The 27,377-nt window shown below is 40.1% G+C and overlaps 1 protein-coding gene across 1 annotated transcript in view; it reads right to left on the bottom strand.

The window, feature by feature from the left end:
- The window catches only part of LOC137281539 (UDP-glucose:glycoprotein glucosyltransferase 1-like), a 56,848-nt gene that overhangs the window by 24,890 nt on the left and 4,581 nt on the right, over positions 1 to 27,377 (bottom strand). The window contains exons 7-22 of the mRNA XM_067812828.1: positions 22,927 to 23,023; positions 18,346 to 18,421; positions 17,682 to 17,782; positions 17,187 to 17,286; positions 15,162 to 15,222; positions 14,879 to 15,034; positions 14,215 to 14,304; positions 5,438 to 5,557; positions 4,022 to 4,107; positions 3,402 to 3,537; positions 3,068 to 3,196; positions 2,378 to 2,542; positions 2,039 to 2,162; positions 1,780 to 1,878; positions 1,495 to 1,589; positions 399 to 602 (exon numbers count right to left, since the gene is read on the bottom strand). Of these exons, the coding sequence (XP_067668929.1) occupies positions 399 to 602; positions 1,495 to 1,589; positions 1,780 to 1,878; positions 2,039 to 2,162; positions 2,378 to 2,542; positions 3,068 to 3,196; positions 3,402 to 3,537; positions 4,022 to 4,107; positions 5,438 to 5,557; positions 14,215 to 14,304; positions 14,879 to 15,034; positions 15,162 to 15,222; positions 17,187 to 17,286; positions 17,682 to 17,782; positions 18,346 to 18,421; positions 22,927 to 23,023 (1,839 nt within the window). The remainder of the gene's footprint in view (positions 1 to 398; positions 603 to 1,494; positions 1,590 to 1,779; positions 1,879 to 2,038; positions 2,163 to 2,377; positions 2,543 to 3,067; positions 3,197 to 3,401; positions 3,538 to 4,021; positions 4,108 to 5,437; positions 5,558 to 14,214; positions 14,305 to 14,878; positions 15,035 to 15,161; positions 15,223 to 17,186; positions 17,287 to 17,681; positions 17,783 to 18,345; positions 18,422 to 22,926; positions 23,024 to 27,377) is intronic.

The raw sequence follows: 27,377 nt of genomic DNA, 5'->3' as shown, positions 1-27,377 counted from the left end.
TAAAAGGCGACTGTGCTTGTCATAAGAGGCGACTAACAGGATCGGGTGGTCAGGCTCGTTGACATGGTTGACACATGTCATCGGTTCCCAATAGGGCAGATCGATGCTCATGTTGTTGATCACTGGATTGTCTGGTCCACACTCGATTATTTACAGACCGCTGCCATATAGCTGGAATATGGCGTAAAACTAAACTCACTCACTCACTCACTCACTTCATGTGTATGCTGCTAAACTTTACTATTTCAATACAAAGAGACCCAAATGTGACAGTTGGGTGAGTGTGTGTGAGCATATGTACCCGAGTTTCTTCCATGGTGCCAAGAAGTGCTTGATAACAACTTATATCCAATACATTTGCTTTTGAAAGGTAACAGGTTTGATCAACATCAGCTCACATGAACTTCGAGATCATCCAGTTTCTTGGTGCCAGCCTTGATCTCTAGAACATTCTCCTCCTTCACCAGTTTTGTGATGAAGTTCTTGGCGATGTTCCCGGACAGGGTGGTCAGGGCGGTATACACAGCTTTGTTCAAGTTGTTGTCGTGGTTCGTCGATGATGGATTGAAGATCATGCTCAAACGCATGTCAGCAGAAGATTTCTACACGTACACAACAAAAATAATATTTAAAGTAAGTTGATATTAGTGATTGTGAATGCTGCCTTATCACAAAGGTTACAGCTAAAACACATCAAAATATAAATAGTGGAAAAAAACAGTGACTGATAAAGTAGTAGTATAAGCTAAAAGGGGAACAGTCAGGCCTGGAACCTTCCTAGATTGTTTCACGCAGCCTTCACTCCACAGGCTAATACAGATTTTTGAGAAAGTGGAGATGCACACTGTTGAGAAGTATGGTGGGGTGGGTGGGGGGTGGGGGATGGTGGGTGGGGGTGGGTGGTGGAGGGGAGTTGATGCACTCTTCATTTTCAAGTGTTTTCACGTGTCATTTAATAAACTTTCAAGAGAACAAGGTTCACACCCCTGCACACACCTTTGGATCCCCCAATGTATTCCAAAACTCAGCCGATTCATATCATCATGTAGCAATTATACTTGTGTTTTAACTTGTTTTAAGTCAAATTGTTGACAGCATAACTATACTATATTACATGACATATAGGATGGGACACATGTAGTACTATACAGTAGAGGTGTGACAATACAGAAAATTCACAATACGATTCATAATGCGATATCTTGGAACGATATGATACGATTCAATGCACATCACGATATACTGCCTTTAGTGTGTTATTTTCTTTGGAAACGTATATTTTGATATCAAGCAACAGTGTAAATTTTGACATAACCATCAATTTGTAGTGATAATTAAGGTCAATGATACGTAACACGATACGACAAAAAAAGTATTGATATATTTATTGTCTGATAAAGTATCACGATTATTGATACAACATATCGTCACACCTCTACTATACAGAGAGACAGGACCCACACATTCATGCAACAGAATTACAAATGCTCTCACCAGATGCTTGATTGCATTGTACATTAGTTGTCTCCCTTGGGGTGTTTCGAGGTCAGATACAACCCACATGCTGACAGATCTCAGTGCATCCTCCTCTGTTGACACATGTAAACTTTTACATAAACAACGCACAGTTGAAGACCCCAAATGTGAAATGATCTAAATAAAAAAAATTAGATTATTTAAATAATGTCTCTAAGTGAGTTTACAACTTTTTTCAGTGTTGACTGGGACATAACAAAGTCAGTAGTCTAACACCATTCAAGAGATTGAACGTTTACTTACCTCGCCGGGTCAGGTATTTCAGATGGTCAGCCATAATGGAGGCCATATCTCTCGCATTCATCATGCTGAATGTGGCTGTGTCATGGAAAATTTCACTGTCTAGAAAAAACATAGACGTAATTAGATTCAGACATCACAAACGTCCCTGCCACATCAAATGCAGGCTGTGATGAATTGCTTCAGGAAGTGATGTTTACAAGAGATAACTCTGCCAGGAGCAACATAATCACTTAGCAAGATGTTCAAGGGAGCTGCTCACCAATATTCTCAGAGAGATCCAGAGATTTGGCAGCAGTGGAAAGAATCCTGGAGTTGAGGCGAGGTAGGACATTGTCTTTTTCCATCAACCAGTCCAGGACGTTCATGCTGTCATACAACTCCCCCTGGTGGCAGACATAAACACAGCAGTCAAGAGGAGACAGTGATTGTATGTGGTAGCAAACAGAAAAATGTTATCACAACATCAATTAAAAAGTCAATTCTATGAACAGACTCCAACTGGTGAAATTGTCCAAAATATTTACATTAGTTTATTGGTTACAAGGAGGTCTCATAATACACAGAATCTTAACAACTGTCATCATTCTCAGCTACTTACATGATACACTGCCTTTTGTACAGTGGGTGTAGCCTTCAGAATCTCGTTGACTACTCCTTCCTCGAAGGAGTCCTGGGCCAAGTACTGCTTCTTCAAGGGGCTGCCATTCATCAGAACTTGGGGGAAGCCACTCAGCCCTGACTGAGCCACAAACTCATTTCCACTCTGTAACATCAATATCATCACACACATGCAGCTGAGGAGGAGAATCTTTGGGTATAACAAGGGCTGTATTGCAGAATGTACATGCAACACAAGCCATGCTATATTTATGACTGACTGATAACAGACTGAATAATTTGTGGACTGATTTTGCCCGATATATTCTAGCTCTATGAAAGAGGCTCTTAAATAATCTTCTTTCAACTAGTAACAAAGTCATGTTGCAGCTTTACTGCATCATATATGTGGTACAAGCACACAGGACCTATTCTCACTTACAACCCTCCGGTGACTTCACGCCACTACATTTCCTATGACATTATACGTTGCCTCTCGTGTCTATCTCCCAGGTTGCGGGATTTTAACCTCATAAAAATCCCCTGACATCTTTTATCCTACAAACTAGTCCCCACCAATCACCTTAAAACATATACATATTACTATCATGTTATCCTATTCATTATTAGTTCCATCTGGGACATGTTTCTTACAGAAAACAGTATTATACAAGCTATGTGAAGCACCCACCTTCCTGACGTCATTATAGTCAGTGTCGTCCCCGAACACCAGTTCCTTGTCTTCCCCAGGAAACTGAATGGAGAACTCGTCCATCACCGCCTCGGCAGTGATCTCACCTGTGCCAATCTTCTCATACACCTACAAAATGTAGTACCAGATTATATAAAGCTTTTGTAAAATTATGACCCATCATACCTCTATACTCTATGCTTACAAGCATTTATATATATGATATATAAACTATCTATCTATTTCAATATAACTTCATAGTGTACATCAGTGTTCACAAACATAATGAGAGTGGCTTGCATGGCAGGACAGCCATGTGCCTGTCTACACTCACGTCAGTAATGAATGACACAGCTCGGGGTACACCAGTATCAATCTGGATGAAGTTGAAGGCACGTGCAAACGCAACACTAGCATCAGTTTTTCCATTGACACTTTCATCACTGCTGCTGACCAGCACAATCCCCAGCCTAGAATACGAGAACATGAAAATTGGTAACACTCAACATGAAACACATGGTGACACAGACCCACTATAATACAGGTCACACAACCAGTACCATCATTTCCTCAGCAGCCAGATTCTGCTGAAACCCATGAGGAACAGTTGTGTGTAACCTGTCACCTGGGTAACTGTCTCATATGAGACCATCATGCACAGTTGCTGTTATTGTCAAGTGATTGGTTTGTGTTCCCAGACTCCTTTATTAACAGTCCATTGCAGCTCAAATATCATAGCTTGTGGTGTGGACAATTACACAGCCATGCACAACAGAACACATCAATTTATAATACAGACCTGCAGCAATACATGTTACTTTATTGTTAGAAAGGGGACTCTTGTGACAGCATTTCATCTGATTCATATTCCAATCAGAAACACATTTCCAAATACAAGAAACTATCACTCCCAGAGCAGAGCTTTATACTTTAATAACGAAAACCTTGTCTCACCTTATAGGGGCCTTGTGTACATAGAAAGCCTCAGCCATTTTGATGAGTTCCTTACTGGTGGGATCAGCTGGATCAACAATGAAAACCTGCAACATTCCAAGGCAGTGTTACAGATGATTTGTTTGAGTGGCACTCTAGACACTGCTGGTATACAGATGGCAACTTTACAAATGATCAGTTTCTTTATTTTAAGAATTAGGTGGTATAAGAACCAATACCATTATGTCGCCATTGTTAAAATAAAGAAGCTGATCATCCATAAAGTTGTGTCATCTCCAGTGTTACATAAGATCCCATAGTACCAGCTAGCAGTTCCTACCTAGCAGCAGACAAGCAGCAATGTTGAGAGCAAGGAGTCACCACAAGCTGGTGTACTCTCTTGTAGGTGTTCATTGTATATCCTGAAACGCAGTCATACTAACAATAGAAAACACATAATTCATAACTGCAGATTGTTTCATAAACTGATGTTGCAAGAGAACAAGTGAATGTCATCCAAATTTGATCTTCACGACAGAAATGAGCTTCACACATTGGACCAAAGAGGGGAATCGAACAAGCGGATGCCTTAATCACAAAGCTACCCCACTGCCCCACAAACTAAAGGACGTATAGGTCAAAGAACTACAAAGAGACGAGTGCAATGTCAATTTTTACTCCTATGTTTACAAGGTTTTATGTTTTATCATTTTGATATGTTACAATAATGAGAGGAATACTCAAGGAATTTTTTGCTACAGGGTGTACTTTTCAAAATTTCTACAAAGCAAATACTGTCAGATATACAGGTGTCCTTTTTTTTTCAAAAGGATAACATAATTGGTGCTCATGGTGCTCAATTGGTTACTTTTATTTACTTAGTATTGTTTCAATGAACGATTCCATGGAAACATAACAGATGTATGTTAGAAAGACTGTGGGTTTACCTTTTACATGTGAACTCATCAGCTGTTAATTGTATTTGTATATGAAAATCTGAGAAATGTGGAAATAATTAAATATTTGGGGTTTCCGATGAGGTCAGAGCTGTTGTCTCATGACAGACTTAACAGAGTTTCCAGAACTTTTTTCAAGAAATGTTCAAATAATTTGTCTACACCTTGAGAGAGAGTAAGTAAAGACTAAGCACACAAAAGTTGTCTTGTCCACATTTCAGTGACAGTCAAACAATGAAACCTAACTTCAGATGGCTTTAGTAAACAATCCCTAAGACTGCTACTTCTATTCAAAGTATACTGATTGTGGAAGTCTCAGTGCAGAGTGTACATAACAATGTTGCTGAAAATATAAGACAGTCTGGCAAAATGCAGAAAAATCAAGTCTGTCAGCCATTCTCTTCAGCTAAATACATATGCCAGCTTCATAAAAATGGAAAGTTAAGAGTGAACAAATGAATCACTAACAACAAATACTAACAAGATGGAAGATGTTTTTGCGTAGATGTCTGAGCATGCCCGGGAACGTCGGCCGCAGAATATCCTGGATGCTGCCTGGCCAGCCTTTATACTCCTTGTCCTTCTCTAGGTCATTGAGGTACTGCAACAAACAGCAACATACATTACTGCAACATACACCAACATACAGTACTGCAACATACACCAACATACAGCACTGCAACATACACCAACATACAGCACTGCAACATACACCAACATACAGCACTGCAACATACACCAACATACAGTACTGCAACATACACCAACATACAGTACTGCAACATACACCAACATACAGCACTGCAACATACACCTACATACAGTACTGCAACATACACCAACATACAGCACTGCAACATACACCAACATACAGCACTGCAACATACACCAACATACAGCACTGCAACATACACCAACATACAGCACTGCAACATACACCAACATACAGCACTGCAACATACACCAACATACAGTACTGCAACATACAACTACATACAGTACTGCAACATACAACATACAGTACTGCAACATACACCAACATACAGTACTGCAACATACAACTACATACAGTACTGCAACATACACCAACATACAGTACTGCAACATACACCAACATACAGTACTGCAACATACACCAACATACAGCACTGCAACATACACCAACATACAGCACTGCAACATACACCTACATACAGCACTGCAACATACACCAACATACAGCACTGCAACATACACCAACATACAGCACTGCAACATACACCAACATACAGTACTGCAACATACACCAACATACAGCACTGCAACATACAACTACATACAGTACTGCAACATACAACATACAGTACTGCAACATACACCAACATACAGTACTGCAACATACAACTACATACAGTACTGCAACATACACCAACATACAGCACTGCAACATACACCAACATACAGTACTGCAACATACACCTACATACAGCACTGCAACATACAACTACATACAGTACTGCAACATACAACATACAGTACTGCAACATACACCAACATACAGTACTGCAACATACAACTACATACAGTACTGCAACATACACCAACATACAGCACTGCAACATACACCTACATACAGTACTGCAACATACAACTACATACAGTACTGCAACATACAACATACAGTACTGCAACATACACCAACATACAGTACTGCAACATACAACTACATACAGTACTGCAACATACACCAACATACAGCACTGCAACATACACCAACATACAGTACTGCAACATACACCAACATACAGCACTGCAACATACACCAACATACAGCACTGCAACATACACCAACATACAGCACTGCAACATACACCAACATACAGCACTGCAACATACACCTACATACAGCACTGCAACATACACCAACATACAGCACTGCAACATACACCAACATACAGTACTGCAACATACACCAACATACAGCACTGCAACATACACCTACATACAGCACTGCAACATACACAACATACAGCACTGCAACATACACCAACATACAGTACTGCAACATACACCAACATACAGCACTGCAACATACACCAACATACAGTACTGCAACATACACCAACATACAGTACTGCAACATACACCAACATACAGCACTGCAACATACACCAACATACAGCACTGCAACATACACCAACATACAGCACTGCAACATACACCAACATACAGCACTGCAACATACACCAACATACAGCACTGCAACATACACCAACATACAGTACTGCAACATACACCTACATACAGCACTGCAACATACAACTACATACAGTACTGCAACATACAACATACAGTACTGCAACATACACCAACATACAGTACTGCAACATACAACTACATACAGTACTGCAACATACACCAACATACAGCACTGCAACATACACCAACATACAGTACTGCAACATACAACTACATACAGTACTGCAACATACACCAACATACAGCACTGCAACATACACCAACATACAGCACTGCAACATACACCTACATACAGCACTGCAACATACACCAACATACAGCACTGCAACATACACCAACATACAGTACTGCAACATACACCTACATACAGCACTGCAACATACAACTACATACAGTACTGCAACATACACAACATACAGCACTGCAACATACACCAACATACAGTACTGCAACATACACCAACATACAGTACTGCAACATACACCAACATACAGCACTGCAACATACACCTACATACAGTACTGCAACATACAACTACATACAGTACTGCAACATACACCAACATACAGCACTGCAACATACACCAACATACAGCACTGCAACATACACCAACATACAGCACTGCAACATACACCAACATACAGCACTGCAACATACACCAACATACCGTACTGCAACATACACCAACATACAGTACTGCAACATACACCTACATACAGCACTGCAACATACACCAACATACAGCACTGCAACATACACCAACATACAGTACTGCAACATACACCAACATACAGCACTGCAACATACACCAACATACAGCACTGCAACATACACCAACATACAGCACTGCAACATACACCAACATACAGCACTGCAACATACACCAACATACAGTACTGCAACATACACCTACATACAGCACTGTAACATACACCAACATACAGTACTGCAACATATACAACATACAGCACTGCAACATACACCAACATACAACACTGCAACATACACCAACATACAGCACTGCAACATACACCAACATACAGTACTTCAACATACAACTACATACAGTACTGCAACATACAACTACATACAGTACTGCAACATACACCAACATACAGTACTGCAACATACACCAACATACAGCACTGCAACATACACAACATACAGCACTGCAACATACACAACATACAGTACTGCAACATACACCAACATACAGTACTGCAACATACAACTACATACAGTACTGCAACATACAACATACAGTACTGCAACATACACAACATACAGTACTGCAACATACACCAACATACAGTACTGCAACATACACCAACATACAGTACTGCAACATACACAACATACAGTACTGCAACATACAACTACATACAGCACTGCAACATACACCAACATACAGTACTGCAACATACACCAACATACAGTACTGCAACATACAACTACATACAGTACTGCAACATACACAACATACAGCACTGCAACATACACCAACATACAGTACTTCAACATACACCATACATACAGTACTGCAACATACACAACATACAGTACTGCAACATACACCAACATACAGTACTGCAACATACACCAACATACAGTACTGCAACATACAACTACATACAGTACTGCAACATACCAACATACAGTACTGCAACATACACCAACATACAGTACTGCAACATACAACTACATACAGTACTGCAACATACACCAACATACAGTACTGCAACATACAACTACATACAGTACTGCAACATACAACAACATACAGCACTGCAACATACACCAACATACAGCACTGCAACATACACCAACATACAGTACTGCAACATACACCAACATACAGTACTGCAACATACACCAACATACAGTACTGCAACATACACCAACATACAGTACTGCAACATACACCAACATACAGTACTGCAACATACACCTACATACAGTACTGCAACATACACCACATACAGTACTGCAACATACACCTACATACAGTACTGCAACATACACCAACATACAGTACTGCAACATACACCAACATACAGTACTGCAACATACACCAACATACAGCACTGCAACATACACCAACATACAGCACTGCAACATACACCAACATACAGTACTGCAACATACACCAACATACAGTACTGCAACAACACATACAGACTGCAACATACAACATACAGTACTGCAACATACACCAACATACAGCACTGCAACATACACCAACATACAGCACTGCAACATACACCAACATACAGCACTGCAACATACACCAACATACAGTACTGCAACATACACCAACATACAGTACTGCAACATACACCAACATACAGCACTGCAACATACACCAACATACAGTACTGCAACATACACCAACATACAGCACTGCAACATACAACAACATACAGCACTGCAACATACACCAACATACAGTACTGCAACATACACCAACATACAGTACTGCAACATACACCTACATACAGACTGCAACATACAACTACATACAGTACTGCAACATACAACATACAGTACTGCAACATACACCAACATACAGTACTGCAACATACAACTACATACAGTACTGCAACATACACCAACATACAGCACTGCAACATACACCAACATACAGTACTGCAACATACACCTACATACAGTACTGCAACATACACCAACATACAGCACTGCAACATACCCAACATACAGTACTGCAACATACACCAACATACAGCACTGCAACATACACCAACATACAGCACTGCAACATACACCAACATACAGCACTGCAACATACACCAACATACAGCACTGCAACATACACCAACATACAGCACTGCAACATACACCAACATACAGCACTGCAACATACACCAACATACAGCACTGCAACATACACCAACATACAGTACTGCAACATACACCAACATACAGTACTGCAACATACACCTACATACAGTACTGCAACATACACCTACATACAGTACTGCAACATACACCAACATACAGTACTGCAACATACACCTACATACAGTACTGCAACATACACCAACATACAGCACTGCAACATACAACTACATACAGTACTGCAACATACACCACATACAGTACTGCAACATACACCAACATACAGTACTGCAACATACAACTACATACAGTACTGCAACATACACCAACATACAGCACTGCAACATACACCCTACACATCTTACAGTACGTGCAACATACACCTACATACAGTACTACATACACCAACATACAGCACTGCAACATACACCAACATACAGTACTGCAACATACACCTACATACAGCACTGCAAAATACACCAACATACAGCACTGCAACATACACCAACATACAGCACTGCAACATACACCAACATACAGCACTGCAACATACACCAACATACAGCACTGCAACATACACCAACATACAGCACTGCAACATACACCTACATACAGCACTCCAACATACACCTACATACAGTACTGCAACATACAACTACATACAGTACTGCAACATACACCAACATACAGCACTGCAACATACACCAACATACAGCACTGCAACATACACCAACATACAGCACTGCAAGATACACCAACATACAGCACTGCAACATACACCAACATACCGTACTGCAACATACACCAACATACAGTACTGCAACATACACCTACATACAGCACTGCAACATACACCAACATACAGCACTGCAACATACACCAACATACAGTACTGCAACATACACCAACATACAGCACTGCAACATACACCAACATACAGCACTGCAACATACACCAACATACAGCACTGCAACATACACCAACATACAGCACTGCAACATACACCAACATACAGTACTGCAACATACACCTACATACAGCACTGTAACATACACCAACATACAGTACTGCAACATACACCAACATACAGCACTGCAACATACACCAACATACAGCACTGCAACATACACCTACATACAGCACTGCAACATACACCAACATACAGCACTGCAACATACACCAACATACAGCACTGCAACATACACCAACATACAGTACTGCAACATACACCAACATACAGCACTGCAACATACAACTACATACAGTACTGCAACATACAACATACAGTACTGCAACATACACCAACATACAGTACTGCAACATACAACTACATACAGTACTGCAACATACACCAACATACAGCACTGCAACCTACACCAACATACAGTACTGCAACATACACCTACATACAGCACTGCAACATACAACTACATACAGTACTGCAACATACAACATACAGTACTGCAACATACACCAACATACAGTACTGCAACATACAACTACATACAGTACTGCAACATACACCAACATACAGCACTGCAACATACACCAACATACAGTACTGCAACATACAACTACATACAGTACTGCAACATACACCAACATACAGCACTGCAACATACACCAACATACAGCACTGCAACATACACCTACATACAGCACTGCAACATACACCAACATACAGCACTGCAACATACACCAACATACAGTACTGCAACATACACCTACATACAGCACTGCAACATACAACTACATACAGTACTGCAACATACACAACATACAGCACTGCAACATACACCAACATACAGTACTGCAACATACACCAACATACAGTACTGCAACATACACCAACATACAGCACTGCAACATACACCTACATACAGTACTGCAACATACAACTACATACAGTACTGCAACATACACCAACATACAGCACTGCAACATACACCAACATACAGCACTGCAACATACACCAACATACAGCACTGCAACATACACCAACATACAGCACTGCAACATACACCAACATACCGTACTGCAACATACACCAACATACAGTACTGCAACATACACCTACATACAGCACTGCAACATACACCAACATACAGCACTGCAACATACACCAACATACAGTACTGCAACATACACCAACATACAGTACTGCAACATACACCAACATACAGCACTGCAACATACACCAACATACAGCACTGCAACATACACCAACATACAGCACTGCAACATACACCAACATACAGTACTGCAACATACACCTACATACAGCACTGTAACATACACCAACATACAGTACTGCAACATATACAACATACAGCACTGCAACATACACCAACATACAACACTGCAACATACACCAACATACAGCACTGCAACATACACCAACATACAGTACTTCAACATACAACTACATACAGTACTGCAACATACAACTACATACAGTACTGCAACATACACCAACATACAGTACTGCAACATACACCAACATACAGTACTGCAACATACACAAACATACAGTACTGCAACATACACCAACATACAGTACTGCAACATACAACTACATACAGTACTGCAACATACAACATACAGTACTGCAACATACACCAACATACAGTACTGCAACATACAACTACATACAGTACTGCAACATACACCAACATACAGTACTTCAACATACAACAACATACAGTACTGCAACATACAACTACATACAGCACTGCAACATACACCAACATACAGTACTTCAACATACAACTACATACAGTACTGCAACATACAACTACATACAGTACTGCAACATACACAACATACAGCACTGCAACATACACCAACATACAGTACTTCAACATACACCAACATACAGTACTGCAACATACACAACATACAGTACTGCAACATACACCAACATACAGTACTGCAACATACACCAACATACAGTACTGCAACATACAACTACATACAGTACTGCAACATACAACATACAGTACTGCAACATACACCAACATACAGTACTGCAACATACAACTACATACAGTACTGCAACATACACCAACATACAGTACTTCAACATACAACTACATACAGTACTGCAACATACAACTACATACAGCACTGCAACATACACCAACATACAGTACTTCAACATACAACTACATACAGTACTGCAACATACAACTACATACAGTACTGCAACATACACCAACATACAGTACTGCAACATACACCAACATACAGTACTGCAACATACACAACATACAACACTGCAACATACACCAACATACAGCACTGCAACATACACCAACATACAGTACTGCAACATACAACTACATACAGTACTGCAACATACAACATACAGTACTGCAACATACAACTACATACAGTACTGCAACATACAACTACATACAGTACTGCAACATACACCAACATACAGCACTGCAACATACACCAACATACAGTACTGCAACATACACCAACATACAGTACTGCAACATACACAACATACAACACTGCAACATACACCAACATACAGCACTGCAACATACACCAACATACAGTACTGCAACATACAACTACATACAGCACTGCAACATACAACATACAGTACTGCAACATACAACTACATACAGTACTGCAACATACACAACATACAACACTGCAACATACACCAACATACAGCACTGCAACATACACCAACATACAGTACTGCAACATACAACTACATACAGTACTGCAACATACAACATACAGTACTGCAACATACAACTACATACAGTACTGCAACATACAACTACATACAGTACTGCAACATACACCAACATACAGCACTGCAACATACACCAACATACAGTACTGCAACATACAACATACAGTACTGCAACATACAGCAAAATAAAGCAACACATAGTACTGCAACATACTGCAGCATACAGTGGTGCTACAGAGAGTATTACATGCACAACTGTGCCATAAGATTTATACGAATCAAGTGTGAAATTTTGTATTGCCTTAGCAAGAGCTATCCGCCCCATCTAATCCTTTCAGCACTTGTTACCAGCAGAGGTTACTAGGGATCAACCAGACCCTTCTAAACACAAACATCATTGTTTTCAAGACATGAGTGATCAGTGTGAAGTATTTTCTTGCATGTACCTGTATTGCACCATGGCGGATGTCCAGGGCATAACTTTTATCATCTCCACCTTTCAGGTCAGTGTTGAGGAGGCGATGCAGGTTCTCCCCCTGTGACCAATATAGACACACATTTCATGCCCTCATGTCTACAGCATTGCTGGAAATCTTATATACAGATGCTACACTAATTAAAGTTAACATCAGAAAATATGGCAAACAGATTTGTTCAGATAACACTGGTAGAAGTGTGTGCAGTACCTTATCTGGTTATATACCAAACGTTTTTGGTTGGTTGTTGCTTGGTTCTTAGGTTACCATTAGCATGAAAACAAATCTGAACAAAAATGGATGACAAGAAACTAACACTAAATTTAAAAGTTAATTGGAAAAATACCATGTCAGCACTAGTATTAAAGTATTAGTAACACACTTGCCACATGTACAGCTTACTCAGTCAGGGAGTATCAGGTGAGAAGATGCTCACAGAAAGCTTGTATAGGGAGATTGCAAATATGCCAAACAAAAGCAAGAATCTTTGAGATGAAACTAATTCAACATGTTCCTTGGACCAATGGTTTCTGAGAATAAACTGTTTAGACCATCACACCAGGACCTAAAGATATCAGATTTTCAGATGAACTGAAATGAAAACAGATCCTATGTACATTTTTGTTCCACTGACCTTGAAGCCAAGTGAGTGGAGCCCCTCAAGCACTTTGGCCTCTGACCTCATGACCTCTAGAAGGGAGAAGATGTCATAGATTTCCAAGTCCACTGGCAGCCCATTTAAGTACAGAGCAGAATCACCAGGCAGAAGGGAGTGGTCAGCCTCGAAGTTCTGGACAATGTCATTTCAAACAATTTCTGTAGCAATATGTCAGTACAAGATTCCAATAACAATCAATGCAACACTGAGTTAAAGCTCTGTATCCACCCAATGTCTATATTACACCAATCATACCGACCTGCTGGTTCTTCTGAATTTCCTTCTTTATGTTAATGTCAACGTTGGTCTTCACAAGGGATCTGTGACAACACAACAAGCTAGATTCAAATGTGTATAAGTATCTATACATCTTATGTTACACCTGGAGGTGTACTCATATTATACATCCTATGTCACACCCTGGAGATGTACCCATACTGTACATCCTATGTCACATCCTGGAGGCATACTCATACTATACATCTTATGTCACTCCCTGGAGGTGTACTCATACTGTACATATTATGTCAGACCCTGGACGTGTACTCATACTGTACATCTTATGTCACATGTTGGAGGTGTACTCATACTATACATCTTATGTCACATCCTGGAGGTGTACTCATACTTTACATCCTATGTCACACCCTGGAGATGCACTCATATTTTACATCCTATGTCACACCCTGGAGGTGTACTCATACTGTACATATTATGTCAGACCCTGGACGTGTACTCATACTTTACATCTTATGTCACATGTTGGAGGTGTACTCATACTATACATCTTATGTCACATCCTGGAGGTGTACTCATACTTTACATCCTATGTCACACCCTGGAGATGCACTCATATTTTACATCCTATGTCACACCCTGGAGGTGTACTCATACTTTACATCTTATGTCACACCCTGGAGATGTACTCATATTTTACATCCTATGTCACACCCTGGAGGTGTACTCATACTTTACATCTTATGTCACACCCTGGAGATGTACTCATATTTTACATCCTATGTCACACCCTGGAGGTGTACTCATACTTTACATCTTATGTCACACCCTGGAGATGTACTCATATTTTACATCCTATGTCACACCCTGGAGGTGTACTCATACTTTACATCTTATGTCACACCCTGGAGATGTACTCATATTTTACATCCTATGTCACACCCTGGAGGTGTACTCATACTTTACATCTTATGTCACACCCTGGAGGTGTACTCATACTTTACATCTTATGTCACATCCTGGAGGTGTACTCATACTTTACATCTTATGTCACATCCTGGAGGTGTACTCATACTTTACATCCTATGTCACACCCTGGAGGTGTACTCATACTTTACATCTTATGTCACACCCTGGAGATGTACTCATATTTTACATCCTATGTCACACCCTGGAGGTGTACTCATACTTTACATCTTATGTCACACCCTGGAGGTGTACTCATACTTTACATCTTATGTCACACCCTGGAGGTGTACTCATACTTTACATCTTATGTCACACCCTGGAGGTGTACTCATACTTTACATCTTATGTCACATCCTGGAGGTGTACTCATACTTTACATCTTATGTCACACCCTGGAGGTGTACTCATACTTTACATCTTATGTCACATCCTGGAGATGTACTCATATTTTACATCCTATGTCACACCCTGGAGGTGTACTCATACTTTACATCTTATGTCACACCCTGGAGGTGTACTCATACTTTACATCTTATGTCACATCCTGGAGGTGTACTCATACTTTACATCTTATGTCACATCCTGGAGGTGTACTCATACTTTACATCTTATGTCACATCCTGGAGGTGTACTCATACTTTACATCTTATGTCACACCCTGGAGGTGTACTCATACTTTACATCTTATGTCACATCCTGGAGATGTACTCATATTTTACATCCTATGTCACACCCTGGAGGTGTACTCATACTTTACATCTTATGTCACACCCTGGAGGTGTACTCATACTTTACATCTTATGTCACATCCTGGAGGTGTACTCATACTTTACATCTTATGTCACATCCTGGAGGTGTACTCATACTTTACATCTTATGTCACACCCTGGAGGTGTACTCATACTTTACATCTTATGTCACACCCTGGAGATGTACTCATACTTTACATCTTATGTCACACCCTGGAGATGTACTCATACTTTACATCTTATGTCACATCCTGGAAGTGTACCGATACATGTTATGTTACACCTTGGAGGTGTGCTAAACATCCTTTACAATGTTTGGAAACTGTTACCGTGTCTGTGAGGGGAAGTTCTGGCTGATATCCATAAGCATTCGGAGGGCATCCTCAGTTGGAGCTGACAACACCCGCTGTGCTGCCTGTAGACTCAGGTCTGAAACACAACCACAAGCCATGATCATGTCAAACAGGTGTACAGGAGATACAACACATCCATAAACCATGGTCATCTCAAACAATTGTAGACCCAGGGACAATACAACCACAAGCCACGATCATGTCAAACAATTGTGGGCCCAGGGATATAACACAATCAATTCCCATACCAACAACACACAACACTCATATTCATAAAGATACCTTGTAACATCCTTACACTATACACAGTATACTCACAGCCACTGTGAGATAGCCTTATAGTAGTCCCTATCACTGTGTACTGTGTATGTCACATGACACTATGTTTGTCTGAAACAGTTGAGGAATTATAGCTGATTGCTCATGAACCTATCATGAACTACTATTTCACATAAGATAACCACGACTCACCTTGCAACTGCCAGACATCAAGGGGAGCTAACTCTACATTTGTGTCAATCAGATGATCCCGAAACTCCTTCAGATTGTCTTTCAATTCTGGGTGCAGTTTTCTGTTAAACAAGAAAAGTCCTTGACGGATGTACACTCTAGTAACTGAATCATTTTGACCTATGATGTATACTGGATCAGGTGTGAGGGAATTTACATCATATTATCTGTGACAGTGGACATTAATGACTGACTTACTGAGTTTGGTTTTACATTGCTTTCAGCAACATTCCAGCAACATCATGGTGGGGAACACCAGAAACTGGCTTCACAAATTGTAACAATGTGGGGATTCAAATAGAGATGCATCCATTGAATGACAAACTGTTTACACATTAATTGCAAAAATATTATTTACCATGCATCAATCAGTAGTTTAAAGAATGTCCCAAACATATCATATTGAAAGGCTGCTCACATTGGACTGATTGATTTGTCGAATCAAGATAAAAATCCCTTTCCCATTTGTAGCATGAGTTTCAAAAGCATCATACTATACACTGGTTTTGTTCGAGCACTTAAAGACATAAGAAAACACAGACAGATATTTATCTTCAACAAATATAGGGAACCAGGTAATGCTCCAACACTCAAGTCCTTAATGTTTCTCTGTTTTTTGTCTCACTTGAGTTTGTTGAAGAGGAAACCCTGCACATCCTCCTCCTCATCTTCTGCATGGCTGCTGTCACTCCCTGCATGGCCTGTGTAAAAACACCATTAATGAGTTACCTATGCTCTACAGCACCAGGGCTAGCATTTAGCAAAAGTCTGATGAAAGTATCCATTCCTGTGGTTCACACCGGCTCCAGTTACCTGCCCTTGATTACATCTGTCAGATTCATCTGCTATTGTATCTTCCACCATTTGACATGGTAGACAGGTAATACTCCGTAACTACCACAATGCGATATGGTATAGAAGAAATATATCATATCTATCACCATGTGACAAATAATACACTGTACCCATCACCATGTGACAATGACATGGTAGACAAGTAATACATTGTATCTATCACCATGTGAAATGGTAGGTAAGCAAAACATCACATCTATCACCATGTGACATGGTAGATGAGCAATACATCACATCTATCACCATGCAGTCCCTCCTGGATTCCGTGGTTGCAGAAAAATCACGGAATTTACCTTTCTATGCAGAAAAACGTCTGGTGCGGGGAAAACACATTTTCTTACAGAATCCGTGCAGAATTTGCCACTTTTCTGTCACGGAATTTGCTTATTTTCACAAGAGTCCTCAGAAGATGACATATCCCCCCGGCCCCCACATGTTTGAAAGGACAAATCATCTTACAGTTACTCACTGTTTTTTTCAGACTAAGTTTGAATTGTTTCCATGGAATTCATGAAAATTATATATGGCATATATCTGTAATCAGCAACGTCACAATTTCAAGATCTGTCTCTTATATCTGCCAAGATCTGTTGAAAGATATGAAATGGTTTTCAAGTTGGAACGAAGCCCATCCCTCCATTTTGAGACTAAGTCCAAAACGTTTCCATGGAAACCCAGAAAATATTACATCACAAAAACCTTTAAAAACCAAAAGGCACCACTTTGGGGCCTGCCACACATATCTACCAAGTTACACTGACAGATATTAAGAAGTTTTTGAGTTCCACTCAGGAAACACCTCTCACTTCAGAGACAAAGTCTGAATCTTTTCCATGGAAACCGAGAAACTAGGAAATCACAAAAACCTGTAACTAGCGAAAGGCGCCACTTTAGGTTCCGATTGATATATCTACCAAGTTTTGCAGAAAATATTGAACAGCTTTTTAGTTCTGCTCCGGAAACGAAGCCCATCTCTCCAATTTGATACTAAGTCCGAAATGTTTCCATGGAAACCAAGAAAATAATACATCACAGAAACCTGTATGTACCAAATGGCACCACGTTAGGTTCTGATTGATGTATGTAACAAGTTTTGCAGAAAAATATTGAACGGTTTTGGAGTTCTGCTCCGGAAACAAAACATATCTCTCACTTTTGAGACTAAGTCCAAGACGTTTCCATGGAAACCGAGAAAATAATAAATCACAAAAAACCTGTACATAGCTAAAGGCACCACTTCAGGTCCTGATTGATACATCTACCAAGTTTTGCAGAAAAATATTGAACGGTTTTTGAGTTCTGCTCTGGAAACGAAGCCCACCCCACCATTCGACTAACACCAAAATGTTCCATGGAAAAACAAAAAAAATATAAATGGCAAAAATCTGTAACTAGCAAAAGGCACAACCATAGGCTGAGACTACTATATCTATCAAGTTTGGTCTAAAAATATTGAACGGTTTCTGAGTTATGCTCCGGAAACAAAATGATTATGGATGGACAGACGGACGTCGACTATATCTCCCTACATTACACGCCGGGGGGATATAAATTGAGTGAAAACTTACTAACAGCCGAAATGAAAAGTAGAACTGATGTCTAACGTTGGTTCGGTTATACATAAAACAAACTGACATATGTATAGACTAACAACTAGTCTCTGAAATGAACCTATCTTACGGAAGAAAACGTTCTTAGTGAAAAAAATAGATAATGAAATGGAGCCCTGAGACTTTCTTCATTTTCAGCTAAGGAAATCTAGACTTGCCACATTTTCTAGACTTGCGTAGGCTTTCTTGGATATATTTACTTCAGGGTCTGTATGACAGACTAACAGATGTACTGTGACAACATTTTCAAAATAATCATGATGAAAAATACTTTATTAATAAAGTAAGTTTTCGGCATCTTTCAAATAATATTATATGAATTTGACACTGCAATTACGTTCTCAAAATCGATCATTCTGAAAATTGAAATTATTTCAGATTTAGCAGAAATATAGAATCGGTATTTCCATGAACAGGAAGTTGTTCATCTGCATCAAAGTTACGAATTCTCAAACACAGATAAAGGTGTTGGTGCTTTGTCATCAAACTTACTCAATATGTGATGTGTACTGTCGACTTAACTTTATATCTGTGTTTGAGAATGAAACCATGAGGGTTTTTGGTATAATGTTTTTGTTGTTTTTCCTAAATGTTTTCACCGCAGAATGTTTTGCAGAATATTGAAAAATAGGGTGCAGAATTTGTTTAAATTTGCTGCAGAATTCTTAAAAATTTGCCGCGGAATCCAGGAGGGACTGACCATGTGACATGGTAGAAAAGCAATACATCACATCTATCACCATGTGACATGGTAGATAAGCAATACATCACATCTATTACCATGTGACGTGGTAGATAAGCAGTACATCACATCTATCACAATGTGACATGGTAGACAAGTAACTCACCATATCAAACACCATGTGACATGGTAGATAAGGAACACATCATATCGAACACCATGTGACATGGTAGATAAGTAACACACCATATCTATCACCATGTGACAAGCAGGAAACATATCTCCCAGAAAGTCATGACCACAAGTGCAACTTGATTTTAGCCAATAGATCTTGGTTAGTGTTTCAAAGACAGTGCTAACAGATGTTGATATACATTACTGTTAGCTATATCAGGGCTCCAAACAAGGTTAGGAGCCATTCAGTATATACTCATATGATGACAGCCACATTGGGAGTACATTGGATTATTGATATGTAGATATGTATCACATGTAAAATCAGTTGAAGTTAAGCAATGTTGGACATGGACAGTCCTTGGATGGGTGACCATGTATGGCAGCTTAATTCCTGAGAATAACTATGACTTCAGTCCTGCCCCACAAAGAAGCAAAGGTGATACATGTGGTCTCACATTAGACAAGGTAGTTCGTTTAAAATCACTTTTGTACACCAAGCAGAAAATGGGTACCCAATGGGATAGGTCAAATGACTTCTAGCACCTGACAGGCAGCTTAGGTTATCTGGATTTGATTGTTAGCTCAATCAGAATGACTTGTGTGGAGTTTGGCACTATATAAAAGGATAGATTATTATCATTAACTTTCTTCTTCTTCTACCCACATGCTAACCGTGCCCTGCATGGGGACTACCCACACTACCGATCTTGTGAGGACACACAATTCATGCTCACAAACAATCTCATTCTTCACAGCGATCCTTCTTAGCCTAGTGGATAAAATCGCCAATCTCGTAAGCAAAGGGTTGCAGGTTCGAAACAAGGTATCAGCACTATATGGTGGAAGTTTTCAATGACGTGATATTTTAGGATCACATTCAGTGATAGCAAGAGAAAGTTCTATCAATCTTCAAGACAAGAAACACTTCAAAGTCAAGGGAGGTTTATGCTACAGTCCCACTGATTGTGTAATAATCCCTGGTATGATACAGTTTCGTGGGACCTTGACATATAACGTGATAGACAGTATAGTGGCTCGATGTCACTAGAGGTTTGTAAGTAAAAATAATCATTGTGGGTTTTTAAGAAATACTGGTGAACAAGGTATGAAGAAAAACAAAACTTTCTAAATGTAAGCAACCACCTAAATACCGGAATCTAGACTTATCTATCAACACATTTTGTAAGGAGGGTTGAACACTGCACCATATGTAGACTGAATACCATCATGTTTTACCATTATTTCACTGCAATTACTTACCAATCCATCAAATGGAAAAAAACACCTAACATAAAACAATTGAAAACAAAGGCATTTTCAAACAAAGGTATTCAAAATTATAAGGTGGACATACATAACAACACCCAATCCCCAGACGCGTTAGTGGTAGGAAACAGTCTGTCTCTTATGTCCAGGGGGGCGTGCCCCATGCAGTTTGACTTATAACATTAGACTGTCTTGCTTGATGGTATGTCCTGTATAGAGAAGATATGGGTCAGTGTTTGGAGGGTGAGTGCTATGACTACTGGTAGTACCGACAAGTGATGTGGGAGATCCAGCCACCATCGTACATACATACCTGCATGTGACACACGGACCGTCGACGCTTACAGAAACAGGACACATTAGACACATCACAAGAACACATAGTAAACACATACCATGACAAAACGTACACACGAACAACAAGCATGAACTTTAAGCATGTAAGCACAAATACATGTACCAATTTAAGTCTAACACTAGTGACTTGATACTAGAGAATGTGTACAATCAAATCTGGCTGGTGTCTGGTGTAGACAGCACTTCTGATGCAATCAGTTTATAACTTCCCCTCAACCTGAGTGTAACAGTGATGCCCCAGCCCCCTCTGTCAGCCTACCTTCAACTTTGGTGTCGTCCTTGGCCTTGTACTCTGTGCTCTTGATGGCCAGCTCAACACCATACCCAGATAGACGGACCTGGGACTCGGCGGGATTCTGTCAGGAAGTGTTTAATGATAACATACAGATATTCCTGCACTCAGACATAGGTGCATTTTGACCAACTCTAAACTCATCATAGGTTTGTGTTAGCTTGCCTTACCAATGATAGTAATATATATGATACAGTTCAAATCTACTGACACGTGGGATATTTAACCACTCTAAACAATATGTTTAGAAAAGATTGAAAATTTTCAACATAAATTGTGTACTTATATACTTAGCCTATCTCACATATTGTACTCCCTCGTTAATTTGATGAATGAATGGAAACAAAAACACTTTCGAACTTATCTCGACTTCCAGTCCAAGCATGTTGTCCCACTTCCAGGACATCTGCCAGTCTCTCGCAAGAGGCATGCATCATGCTCCATTGTTTAGTCGCATGACCATAAGCATATCAAGGTAGTGGGAGGGCTGGGTGGGCATCCATTGCGTGAGATAGGATAAGTGTATAGACATATATTATTACCTTTTTAAACTTATCCTATGTCACGTATTGTACTTATCCCATGGTAGGATAGCCGGACGCATTTTACACTATGTCAGAGTTCAGACAGCAAAGTCTCATACTGTTTAACTACCAATATAAGTTGTATGCACAATGGAGGTCTGTTACTGTGTAACTCTGACGCTTGTGATGGGTTAATCTACAGAACCCCTTAGCATACTAAGAGTGATACTGGGAGATGGGAGCTTGCAATAATGTGGTTGGCTTTGCCACGGATTAACAGAAAGTCTCATTGAAGTAAGACCTAAGATCTTGGTCTGGCCATCACCTGCTTCAGGAACGCACAGATGGACACACTTGATTAGAGCACAAGGGGTGAAAGGTTCCGAACATTGAATGACCCTTGCTCCTTTACATTAGCTTAATCACAGATGTATCCAGCAACTTGTGAGTAGAAATCACTGGTATTCAGAATACACACTTCACTGACATAACTGCTCAGTGAATAGAGGTCAGTAAGCATGCATGTCAATGTTTCTCTGCATTATAATGATAGACTTCACATTGTACGTTGAGTAGTCTCCCTTAGACTATGTGTGATACATCTCGTCCCATACAGTAGAACAAAAGATTGAAGCAAAGTTCAATAATTTATTCTGTATGTACAAGGAATCAGTGAATCGCATGTGGATTGAGTTCCTTGAGTTATCTGTGTTGACAGGCTGACAACTGCTGAGCCAGAACCAGTGGTGTAAACCTTCCACATCAGTGACTGATACGTAGTATAATGAAAAACAAGTGTCGAACTTCCCAAAACATCCTTCCACAATCATCGCAAGGGATCAGTTACTATGCAACACAACAGTGGAGGCTAATGCCCAAGTCTCATGGGGATTCAATGTAGCCGATGGTAGTAATTCGCCAACCCTGAAAGTCTGCAGAATGGTTGATCGTATCCAACAGGTTAAGGTGTTATGGGATTATTTCAGCCCTTTATGCAGTAGATAGAGGGATGAACAGCCATTTCCTTAACCTGTGTCAGTTCACTGATGCAGCTAAGTAGATTCTAAGCGCTCTGACTGAGCAAAGTGCTAAATCTTCAGTGTCATTATGACCCAATATAGTGAACATGGTAAACATACGATCAGGGTGTCTGGGCAACTAGTTTTTAGCCACAAAATCCCATTGAAGCCCAAGAAAAACCCTGCCCTTTCTGCTCAAACTTCACTCGAGAAACAGTGCATGGAGCTCTGATATACGAGTGGTGGTTCCAAAGGCAACCAGGAAGAATGTCTTGAATTATATGAGTTCAAAGTCTTTATCTTGTACAGGCTCATACTCATATGAGACTAAATGATGTAAAACAACAGATAGATCCCACGCTGGAGGTTGGAACTTCTGGTCAGCTAGTCTAGAAGAATAGCCTAAGAACTCTCTGGTAAATAGGAGTCTGAAGAAGCATTCAGAAAACAATCCCTAGGTTCAGACAATTGGTTCAGATGATGGTGAATGGGATGTCCGTTTTCCTACTTTCTTAGGACGATATACTTTTGACCTTTTTCAAGGAGATGGCCCATGCCAGAGGACCCAACTTTCTTATATTCAGTGAAAGCTTCCTCAGTCAGGCAGGAACAACGATTATCCCAAAACAAAAGCCCACACATTCCACAAATGATGTATGTAGATCAGAAACAGAAAAGACATTTCTACATTTATCACAAAACTTCCTCTTCCTTTCCTTCACATATTCTTCTATGGAAATTTTCAACTTCACAAATTAGCATCTGCACTGATCACTGACAAGAGGGAGAATGATCACTAATGAATGGTCATGTGACTAGGCATTTGAGCATTATGCATGCCTCTCACACGAGACAGTGAGATGTCCTGAAAGAGGACAAATGGAGGGTTTGGTGCTTGGACCAGAGGCCAAGATAAGTTCAAAAGTTTTTTCTTTTCCACTCACTCGTTGAATTAAGGAGAGTGATTACAATACAACAGACAGGACAATTTCTTAAAATTGTACTGTTCTAATTCTTCTATTGGTTCATCTGACTCTGAACAGAGCACTACAGTAAAGCCATCAAATTCAATGGTACATCATAACAACCTGACAATTTCCACACATGGTACAACATGCTTGGTGGCTGTACCAAATATCATATGATCGATATGCCACCTCTCATCTGATTCTATCTTATATTAGTATCAATGTCCTACTATCTCACGTGATTTTATTTCCATGGTATCAAAATGTCATCAGCTATCTGCTGTGTGATACTATGTGCAGAAGACGGCAGTAACTTTGCTGGAACTGCCAAGCATAAGCACAGCATTCCTATTTTCTTTTTTGAAATAATTCCTGCTCATCATATTCCATAGCATTTTCTTTAACCATATAATAGGCCATAAAACGATCTGTTTCCTCAGTGATCAGGGGGTGGTTTGTTTGAAGCAGACAAAGCAATGTCTCGCATTTGTATGTAAATATATACTTAGCCTATCTCACATATTGTACTCCCTCGTTAATTTGATGAATGAATGGAAACAAAAACACTTTCGAACTTATCTCGACTTCCAGTCCAAGCATGTTGTCCCACTTCCAGGACATCTGCCAGTCTCTCGCAAGAGGCATGCATCATGCTCCATTGTTTAGTCGCATGACCATAAGCATATCAAGGTAGTGGGAGGGCTGGGTGGGCATCCATTGCGTGAGATAGGATAAGTGTATAGACATATATTATTACCTTTTTAAACTTATCCTATGTCACGTATTGTACTTATCCCATGGTAGGATAGCCGGACGCATTTTACACTATGTCAGAGTTCAGACAGCAAAGTCTCATACTGTTTAACTACCAATATAAGTTGTATGCACAATGGAGGTCTGTTACTGTGTAACTCTGACGCTTGTGATGGGTTAATCTACAGAACCCCTTAGCATACTAAGAGTGATACTGGGAGATGGGAGCTTGCAATAATGTGGTTGGCTTTGCCACGGATTAACAGAAAGTCTCATTGAAGTAAGACCTAAGATCTTGGTCTGGCCATCACCTGCTTCAGGAACGCACAGATGGACACACTTGATTAGAGCACAAGGGGTGAAAGGTTCCGAACATTGAATGACCCTTGCTCCTTTACATTAGCTTAATCACAGATGTATCCAGCAACTTGTGAGTAGAAATCACTGGTATTCAGAATACACACTTCACTGACATAACTGCTCAGTGAATAGAGGTCAGTAAGCATGCATGTCAATGTTTCTCTGCATTATAATGATAGACTTCACATTGTACGTTGAGTAGTCTCCCTTAGACTATGTGTGATACATCTCGTCCCATACAGTAGAACAAAAGATTGAAGCAAAGTTCAATAATTTATTCTGTATGTACAAGGAATCAGTGAATCGCATGTGGATTGAGTTCCTTGAGTTATCTGTGTTGACAGGCTGACAACTGCTGAGCCAGAACCAGTGGTGTAAACCTTCCACATCAGTGACTGATACGTAGTATAATGAAAAACAAGTGTCGAACTTCCCAAAACATCCTTCCACAATCATCGCAAGGGATCAGTTACTATGCAACACAACAGTGGAGGCTAATGCCCAAGTCTCATGGGGATTCAATGTAGCCGATGGTAGTAATTCGCCAACCCTGAAAGTCTGCAGAATGGTTGATCGTATCCAACAGGTTAAGGTGTTATGGGATATTTCAGCCCTTTATGCAGTAGATAGAGGGATGAACAGCCATTTCCTTAACCTGTGTCAGTTCACTGATGCAGCTAAGTAGATTCTAAGCGCTCTGACTGAGCAAAGTGCTAAATCTTCAGTGTCATTATGACCCAATATAGTGAACATGGTAAACATACGATCAGGGTGTCTGGGCAACTAGTTTTTAG

The sequence above is a fragment of the Haliotis asinina genome, chromosome 4, assembly GCF_037392515.1.
Source record: "Haliotis asinina isolate JCU_RB_2024 chromosome 4, JCU_Hal_asi_v2, whole genome shotgun sequence".
NCBI classification, from domain to species: domain Eukaryota; kingdom Metazoa; phylum Mollusca; class Gastropoda; order Lepetellida; family Haliotidae; genus Haliotis; species Haliotis asinina.
Note: the sequence above shows the minus strand (reverse complement) of the source record. Positions and strands in the feature narration are given on the sequence as shown.